Genomic DNA, 8,840 nt, shown 5'->3' with positions numbered 1-8,840 from the left:
GCGTGCACGTTGGTATCACCATGTAAGGAAAGATTGTTTTGAGATGGGAGGGGGCCGGGGAGGAGCTAAACATCACACCTGCACACTACTAGGCTACAGATGAACCACTGACGAGGCTTATAAAGTAACAATCACAAATTCAATCAACTGGCTTTATCATTGAAAACCTCGATGTCTGGAGGTTTAACCTGCTTTAAATGGGGAATTGAAGGGAATAATGTTTATGAAATATCGAGTTAAGGATGAAATAAATAATTGGAAAGATGCAAAGCTAAGTTGTGAATTGCAAGTGCTTTTGGCATTTTCATTATCCTAGCGGGGCAAATCAAGCTCGATTGTAGCTCGATGTACGCTATTATTCTTCCAACTATCAACACAGCCATTTTCTTACATTTAATGTGTTCTATTTAATATGAAAATGTAGCAAATGTCAGTTCTTTACAATCCCATGCCAAAAAAGCCCATGCTCGTTCCCGCAGACATGGAGAGTGATTTGTCACTGCCTGGCTTCTGGCCTTTGAAAGGGAGTGTGCACGTCTGGATTGCAAAGCATAGGAGGTGATTGGGGAATTTCATTCCGTTCTGATGCGGCCGTGGCTTCGTATAACAGTCCGTGGATTCACGTTGTTTCGACGGGCCTACTTCCGTCATCTTCTCTGCATACTTTATAATGGTTAAAATCATTTTCCTGGGACAGTTACAGAGGACATAATACACACAGAAACATTTGAATAGTCGGAAAACTGCTGGAACGATCTGAGCGTGAGTTGGGTTTTGCATTGTTCTCCTGGAAGCCACGGGCTAATATCGTCCAAATAAGACCACGTCACTCGCTAGCCAGCTAGCCGTCTGGGCTGGACATAAAATATAATTATTGCAATTAAATGAGCCGCTAGCTTGGCAAAGATACATATATTTGACCAGCTAGCAAACGGCGTGTGCATAGTAAATATGGGTTGGAGTTTATCGAGTTTTATTTTGAACGCCGTGCCTTGGCGGAATCGAGAGGTTTTGGTTTTATTTAAGGTAGCATGGGAAGATGTAGCTAGCTAGCTAACTTAGCACTTTGCTTGCTAACGTTAGCTAGTCGCTTATGTGTCGAAATCACAGGATTGCAGGGACGCCAAATAAATATTACATTTTCAGTGAAATGTTTATCTCATTTTGACTTGTGGTTATTACAGTAACGATATTAATGAACGGGCTGTGAAATCTAGCTAATAGTTTGTTGATTGCTAACTGCTAGGTAGCTATGCTAACTAGTCACAGGCAATAGTTTGTTGCTAACGATGCAGGTTTGCTGGTTTTGCTAGTACTAGCTGTGGTGTAGTGCAACACCGACTCCTTGAGATGTTTAGGCATATTTGGTACACACATGCTTATAAGCAGTCAGGTATCATATCAACTTAATGTAGATGTAAAAGTGTGATAATGACACAAGCAAGGCACTGTAGCAAACAGTGCTCCCCTTTTCAACGATTAGGGGGTTGGCAGGTGAGTCTACAGCTGCTGGTTGACGGGAACAAACGAGTTCTTGAGAGGAACTGGAATTGCATGATTGCTCTTTGGCCAAGCTTCACCTCCCCCAATGCAAACAGTCAGTCAGGGCTTTGGAAAACATCAATCATGCATTAAGTCAGCTAGTACTTAGTCATATATTTATTTAATTTGTCCAATACTCAACATAGGTCAGGCCTATTTAAGGTTGTGTTGAATTGCACTGTGGAGCTGTAGCATGTGTTTCAACGGCCGTGGACAACGGCCGTGTTGCCTAAACCTGGTTCCATCACCCTCTCATCACCAGCAGCTGCCCGTGGCGCCCGGTGGGAGGTTGTTGTGTTGCGACTGCGGAGGTCATGAACGAGCCGGAGAGTGGCGTGGTCTCGTTCGACGAGTACGTCCGTCAGAAGGCCCGCAGCGTGCCCCAGCACCGGATGAAGGACTTCCTGGAGTCACTGGCCAGCAAGGGCCCGGAGGCGCTGCAGGAGTTCAGCCAGCAGGGCGGCACCGCCACCACCACCGCCACCATGGTGTACCAGCAAGGCGCCAGCTGTGTCTACACTGACAGCACGGAGGTGGCAGGGTCACTCCTGGAGCTGGCCTGTCCGGTAAGGCCCCGCCCACCAGTAGGCCATTCATTCTCCACAGGTTTGGCTCGGTGTCGTTTTAAACCTCCTGCACTTTAATCAGCTTAATGGAGCTTGTTTAGCTGCACTTAACCCGATGTCCAAGCCCCCCTTAGTTAGATGTCCGCTTTTCATGGTGACGCCGTCCCTCTTTTTGTCTTTGTGATCGACCCATTCCTGCCCGGTCGGCCTTCCCTCTCTGGACGGACAGGTGCAGGTGACCTCGGCCCAGATCTCACCCCAAATGTCTGAGCAGCAAATCCAGGTGCAGGTGAGACCTGCCCGTAACACAACACATCTACGCAGCCACTCTGAGACTGGGCCTAAATGAACTGTATTCTGAGCTGTCTGTCTGTCTCCCTCCCTCCCTCACTCTCTCCGTCCCTGTGTCAGGTGCAGATCCAGGGGCAGCAGGGGCAGGCGGTGGGTCAGGTGCTGCAGCTGGCCTCGCCGTCACAGCAGGACCTGCAGGGCATCCCCACCGCTGCTCAGCTCGTCCAGCAGGGGGAGCTCACCGAAGAGCAGCACCAGCAGGTACACACACTCACTCACTCACTCACTCACTCACTCACTCACTCACTCACTCACTCACTCACACACACACACACACACACACACACACATACACACTAACAGAGACACTCACACACACAGACAAACACACACAAAGACTCACTCACTCACTCACTCACTCACTCACTCTCACACACACACTCTCACACACACTGACAGAGACACTCACACACACAAAGACATGCACACACACACACACTCAGTCACTCACTCACAGAGACACTCACACACACACACACACACACACACACACACACAGACAGACAGACACACATTCTTGCTCATTTGCAAAAAATGAACAATTCCCTCTGCATCTGTGAATGTTTATTAAACACACATACATACACTGGCTTCCGGTTGTAACAGAGTAAAGTTCTGCATGGTGTTTCTATCGTTCACAGATCCAGGCTCAGCTGGTGGCGGCCGTAGGAGGCCAGCAGATCCACCTTCAAGGGGGTCAACAGATCCACCTTCAGGGTGGCCAGCAGATACAGCTGCACGGAGGTCAGCAGATTCAATTACAAGGCGGCCAGCAGATACAGCAGATTCAGCTCCAGGGTGGCCAGCAGATCCAACTTCAAGGTGGCCAACAGATCCAGCTACAGAGCGGCCAGCAGATCCAGCTACAGAGCGGTCAACAGATCCAGCTACAGGGTGGACAGCAGATCCAGCTACAGAGCGGTCAGCAAATCCAGCAGATCCAGCTACAGAGCGGTCAACAGATTCAGCTACAGAGCGGCCAGCAGATCCAGCTACAGAGCGGTCAACAGATCCAGCAGATCCAGCTACAGAGCGGTCAACAGATCCAGCTACAGAGCGGACAGCAGATCCAGCAGATCCAGCTACAGGGTGGACAGCAGATCCAGCTACAGGGTGGACAGCAGATCCAGCTCCAGAGCGGACAGCAGATCCAGCTCCCCAGCGGTCAGCAGATCCAGATCCAGACGGTGGAGGCCATGTCCCCGTCCCAGCAGCAGGGCTCTCCCCGGGAGGCCGAGAGACGGGTGGGCGCCTCCGCCGCCGTCCTCCAGCCCGCCAAGAAGCGCAAGGTGGACGTCCCCATCGCCGTGTCCTACGCCCTGTCCCAGGGCCAGCAGGTGGCCACCGTCCTGGCCATCCCCCAGGGGGGGCAGCAGCAGAGCTACGTGTCCCTGCGGCCGGACCTGCTGACTGTGGACAGCACCCACCTCTACAGCGCCACGGGCACCATCACCGGGCCGGCGGGGGAGACCTGGACCATCCCGGTGTACTCCACGCCGCAGGGCGGCGCCCACATCGCCATCCCCCAGGAGGCCTACAACGCCGTCCAAGTGGCTGCCGGTCACGACAAGGACAAGATGGCCGGCAGCTCCTCGGCGTCGGGCACGGCGGTGACCGTGGCCTCAGCAGGCCAGGAGGAGGTGGTGCAGACCCTGTTCCCCGCCCAGTTCATGAACGGCAACATCCATATACCCGTGGCGGTGCAGACGGTGGGAGGGGCCTACAACGCCACCCAGTCGCTCCACATCTGGGACCCTCAGCAGCAGCATGGCCAGGGGGGAGAGGAGCAACAGCTCCACCTGCAGGTCAGAACTGGGAACCACAATCGCTCTACTTGCCTTTACTGCACCGCATGAGGACCTTGAGTTTGACCTTGCCGCAGATTCCAAATTTGTGTGAGGTTTCTCAAAGGAGTAAATGCTGGTTTTGGTGGAGGTCAATCTCAGACCAGCAGGGGGGGATAAGTTTATATAATCCTCAATCTGTCGTTATGGTGCCTTGAAAGCTACTAGTTTTATTGAGTATAAAGATGAATCCGCATCTGAGTGCGCAAACCGCACTTGCGGCCCCTCGCACTTGCGGCCTGAGGCCTGAGCACTTAATTGACGTCAGCTGGAAGGTCCAGAGGGTGCAGGGCCGTGAATTAAATGGGACAGCACTTCCAGCGGCGTGCCAAGCCAGTTTCGCTCAATGCCCCTCCCACTTCGTTTTCATTGGCTGCCACGTCCCTCCGACGCAGAGGCTGCTCTGACGCTCCCCCCAGCTCTCCGCTCGGCTCTGCAAATTGACCGATTGACGTCTGTTTTAATTTAATAATAATTAAAAAAATATGTTGGGTGGGATATGTTTGCAGCATGTGGATTTCAAGATAAATGTTGTGTTATCTGCAAATGTCATCATTAATGTGTGATGCACTCGGATCATGACTCGGATGCACTCAAGCACCGTGTCACATGAGACGCGGTGGGCTGTGGGTATTTTCTGCTCCTAAGTCCGCGAAATTGCGGACTTTCGGTAAGTGCGGTTAAAGTGCGCAAATGGCGGCAGTGGCGCACGCGTTTTGGGACTACCCTGAGCCCTTGTGGACTTAGCGGGAACGCGCATGTAAGGCCACAAGGCCGCGAGTGCTCTGCACTTTCGCCTAAGTGCGCGATTTGGGATTCAGCTTAAGTGTCACTCCACATCGATGCACACAATTTGAGTATATTAAAATTAAATTATTATTAATTATATATTCAGATCAAAAACAACATTGCAGACTGAGACACTTGAAGAAACAAACCAGTAAGGAGTGTGGGATGTGTGTTTGCGCGTCTCAGACGGAGTCGGCTGGACAGGTGGAGTCGTCCAGCGAGCTGCTGCTTCCCGTGTCCCTGAAGCCCGAGGAGGGCCTGGACGTCTGGCGACTCTGGGTCCAGCGCAAGAACGCCGAGCTGGACAAGGATCAGCAGGCCAAGCTGGCGCCCATCGGACGTGAGTCACCGGGCAGTCATGTGGCTACCAGCTACGGAGGCACAGCCGGGAGTTTGAGCTACGTCCTCCTGACGAATGTAAACTGATAACTCACTGAACACCTCTCTTCCTTCTCCCTCTCTCTCCCCCTCTCCCTCTCTCCCTCTTTCTCCCTCTCCCTCTTTCTCCCTCTCCCTCTTTCTCCCTCTCTCTCCCTCTCTCTCTCCCTCTCTCTCTCTCCCTCTCTCTCTCCCTCTCTCTCTCCCTCCCTCTCTCCCTCCCTCCCTCTCTCTCTCTCTCTCCCTCCCTCTCTCTCTCTCTCCCTCTCTCTCTCTCTCTCTCTCTCTCTGTTTCTTCGTCAGGTCGTCAGCCCATGCGTTTCCAGGAGGACCTGGTGTCGAGCGCGGTGGCGGAGCTCAACGTGGGACTGGCGCTGATGACGCAGGAGGCGCGGGGGCTGGAGGGGGAGCAGTTCGAACCCGACGCGCTCTACTACATCTTCCTCTGCATACAGAAGGTAGTCGCTCATCCCACGCTCATCCACGCTCCACCCACGCAAATACTTTGTCCTTAATAATACACTCACATAATGTTCATTAAAGTTGATTTGAATAGGGACAGATTAGGGATGTTAACAGTTAATTGACTATCGATTAATTGCAAATAAAAATTTACTTGAGTAAGATTTGGATACTCAATTAATTGCTTTTTGGAATGGAACTTTTTTTTTTAACGAACGTTTTCAACGGGAGTTGTGTGAAAGGTAATCATGATTTAAGGTCTGACTGCACATGAGGGCGCCACGCCACGTAGTGAAGTCTAATTGGGATGCCGGGAAATTTCAAAGACAGCAGAAGAAGACAAAAAAATAAAGACAGCAAAGTGCAGTCCAGCGTGGGACGTTCTTATCAATTAATCGACTATTGTTTAAGGTTAATGGTTATTGGTTAATGAAATTCCATGAAATTTGCAACCCTTAGACAGATACAGTGTACATTGTTAGGTTGCGCAGCAATCTTCCCAAGAACTGCATCATAGCATGTATAGCTATTGCTAATTTCCAATGCCCATCCCTAGAAGGACCTTTAAAATAACAATGTTGACAGAGTTGTTTGTTGCTTTTGTTCCTGTTTGTAGTACCTCTTTGAAAATGGACGGGTGGATGATATTTTTTCCGACCAGTACTACATGCGTTTCTCCCAGTGGCTCCACAAAGTCCTGGATGACTGGAGACCCAGCGTCCACCCGCTAGGTAAGAGCAGCTGTGTTTCAGAATGGCCCTTTATTTCCAAGTAGCAAATACTTTGAGGTACATTTAAAAATGACCTACAACATTAAGACGTCTGGAAGATTAATATCAGAATGTGCATTCCTATTACAACTGCCGTGTGTCAAACATAGTTGCCGTTTGTTGCTGACCCTGTGATAATGTCTAATTGGCTGATTGCTATCTTGTGATAATGTCTAATTGGCTGATTGCTATCTTGTAGTAATGTCTAATTGGCTGATTGCTATCTTGTGATGATATCTAATTGCGTTACGGTGTCCTCCTAGGGTACTTCGTCCCCAGTCATGTGACGGAGGAGATGCTGTGGGAATGCAAACAGCTGGGAGCCCATTCCCCCGCCACGCTGCTCACCACCCTCATGTTCTTCAACACTAAGTAGGTTGACGCCCACGCGTGTTCAAGTTCATAATAAAAGAGAAGTGGTACGCAACAGAAAATGTGTTCATCACTCGCCCCCACACACCCTTCACCTCAACACCCTCACACACACTCGTACTGTTCATGTCATAGTGTAGTTGTAGTTTGAGGTGATGTGTGTGAATGAGTGCTACAGCAGGTGCTGTGTGTGATGAGCTGTGTTTGTGCGGTAGGTGTGTGATGAGCTGTATTTGATCGGTAGGTATTTCCACCTGACCACAGTGGAGCAGCACATGAAGGTGGCCTTCTCCAAGGTGCTGAGGCACACCAAGAAGAATCCCTCCAACCCCAAGGACAAGACCACCAGCATCCGCTTCCTGAAGGGGGTGGGGCCACACCAGATCGGCCAGAAAGGTGAGGCGTTGGAACTCCACCTTTTTTGGTCCAAGCATGGAATATTTTAGTATTAAAATTAGACTGTTTATAACCAGTCAAAAAGTCCTCGTAGTGGTTTTAAAAATTGTCATATACAAGAATCACGATTTGTAACTAAATTGATTTTTTGCCCGCAACTGTAGTATTTTTACTCTTTACTTATTAAGCTAACCTTTGACATCTTATGCGATTGGGTGTTACAGTGACGGATGACATGTACGAAGAGCAGGGCGAGGATCCCGACAACCCCTTACGGTGTCCAATCAAACTCTACGACTTTTACCTCTTCAAATGGTGAGTCCTGCCCCCGGCAGAATGGTGAGTCCGGTGAGTCCTGCCCCCAGCCAGCTCAAACCCGGGCCTGGCTAACTTGTGGAGGGGGAGACGGAGGCTCGGTGGTCCTGCGCTGTCCTGAACCCTGTCTATCGTCGTCTATCCATCAGTGTTGCACCAGAACAAATCCCTAGTATGTGTAGTAAAACCTACCTGGCAATAAATCGGATTCCGATTGAGGTAGAGCAGGTCGTCCAATGACCGCAGGGTCGGCGGTTCGATTCCCGGCTCCTCCTGTCCACATGTCGAAGTGTCCTTGAGCGAGACACTGAACCCCCAATGAGCAGGCTAGCTGCTGTGTGAATGGGTGAATGAGGCCATTTTAAAGCGCTTTGGATGACAGCGTTATGAGTGCGGTCCATTTACCATGGTGATTAGGAGTCGTGTGTGCAGCTGTGTACAAACAGATGTCTCTTTGTCTCGCAGCCCGCAGAGCGCCAAGGGGCGTAACGACGCCTACTACCTGACGCCGGAGCCCGTCGTGGCGCCCAACAGTCCCATATGGTACTCCACTCAGCCAATCACCAGTCAGCAGGTGGAGCAAATGCTCAGACGCATCATCATGGTGCGGGAGATCCAGGAGGCCATCGCCATGGCGCAGGGGAACATGCACTGAGGGGAGGAGGGGCAGGGGCTGAAACAGACACTCCCCTGGACACGGCAGCACCCCGCCTCCCTCTCACCACATGCAGTAGTACCCCTCTCACTCAGTACCAGGAACTCCAGTGGCCTCTTTGTCTCGCTCTCTCTGTCTCGACCCCTACTCACAGCCACAAGAGTGACACCGGAAGAACAGTGTTTACAGACTCATTTTCTTGGCCTTTTTTTTTTAGTACAGATTCCTCTGTTGATCTAATAATGACTTGTTATAGTGAGTCACCCTCAGCCGGACGCTGACTGAAATGTCCCTTCTGCCGGTCACATGTCGGCAGCTCTGTCACCGCGGCTACGCGCTCACTCCTGTCCTCCAGGTGTCCTCTCACTGACCCGAGCCAGGCGGGTTTCATGATCCTGAC

General features: G+C 51.0%; 1 protein-coding gene across 4 annotated transcripts; it reads left to right on the top strand.

The window, feature by feature from the left end:
- The first annotated feature begins 605 nt into the window (after nucleotides 1-605).
- Nucleotides 606-8,582, top strand: qrich1 (glutamine-rich 1). 4 transcript variants are annotated; one of them, XR_014630654.1, is made up of 12 exons: nucleotides 606-762; nucleotides 1,805-2,108; nucleotides 2,338-2,397; nucleotides 2,520-2,660; nucleotides 3,101-4,264; nucleotides 5,279-5,432; nucleotides 5,774-5,928; nucleotides 6,549-6,663; nucleotides 6,966-7,074; nucleotides 7,339-7,470; nucleotides 7,695-7,785; nucleotides 8,251-8,300. XR_014630654.1 is itself a non-coding variant. In XM_084445614.1 (12 exons), the coding sequence occupies exons 2-12, from the start codon at nucleotides 1,857-1,859 to the stop codon at nucleotides 8,438-8,440; spliced, it is 2,583 nt and encodes an 860-aa protein (XP_084301740.1). In that variant the 5' UTR covers nucleotides 606-762; nucleotides 1,808-1,856; the 3' UTR covers nucleotides 8,441-8,582. The 4 variants fall into 4 exon arrangements, 3 of the variants coding, with proteins under 3 accessions (XP_084301740.1, XP_084301741.1, XP_084301739.1); XM_084445614.1 differs by having other exon boundaries at nucleotides 1,808-2,108; nucleotides 7,319-7,470; nucleotides 8,251-8,582; XM_084445615.1 differs by having other exon boundaries at nucleotides 2,344-2,397; nucleotides 7,319-7,470; nucleotides 8,251-8,582.
- Nucleotides 8,583-8,840: the final 258 nt, after the last annotated feature.

This window comes from Borostomias antarcticus (genome assembly GCF_949987555.1).
Source record: "Borostomias antarcticus genome assembly, chromosome: 11".
Lineage (NCBI taxonomy): Eukaryota > Metazoa > Chordata > Actinopteri > Stomiiformes > Stomiidae > Borostomias > Borostomias antarcticus.
Note: the sequence above shows the minus strand (reverse complement) of the source record. Positions and strands in the feature narration are given on the sequence as shown.

Excerpts from the sequence above, each read along its gene's own strand:
- qrich1 (XM_084445614.1), top strand. The coding sequence starts at position 1,857 with ATGAACGAGCCGGAGAGTGGCGTGGTCTCGTTCGACGAGTACGTCCGT. Across the intron at positions 6,664-6,965 it reads ACCCAGCGTCCACCCGCTAG|GGTACTTCGTCCCCAGTCAT; the intron begins GTAAGAGCAGCT and ends GTGTCCTCCTAG. Across the intron at positions 7,471-7,694 it reads ACACCAGATCGGCCAGAAAG|TGACGGATGACATGTACGAA; the intron begins GTGAGGCGTTGG and ends TGGGTGTTACAG.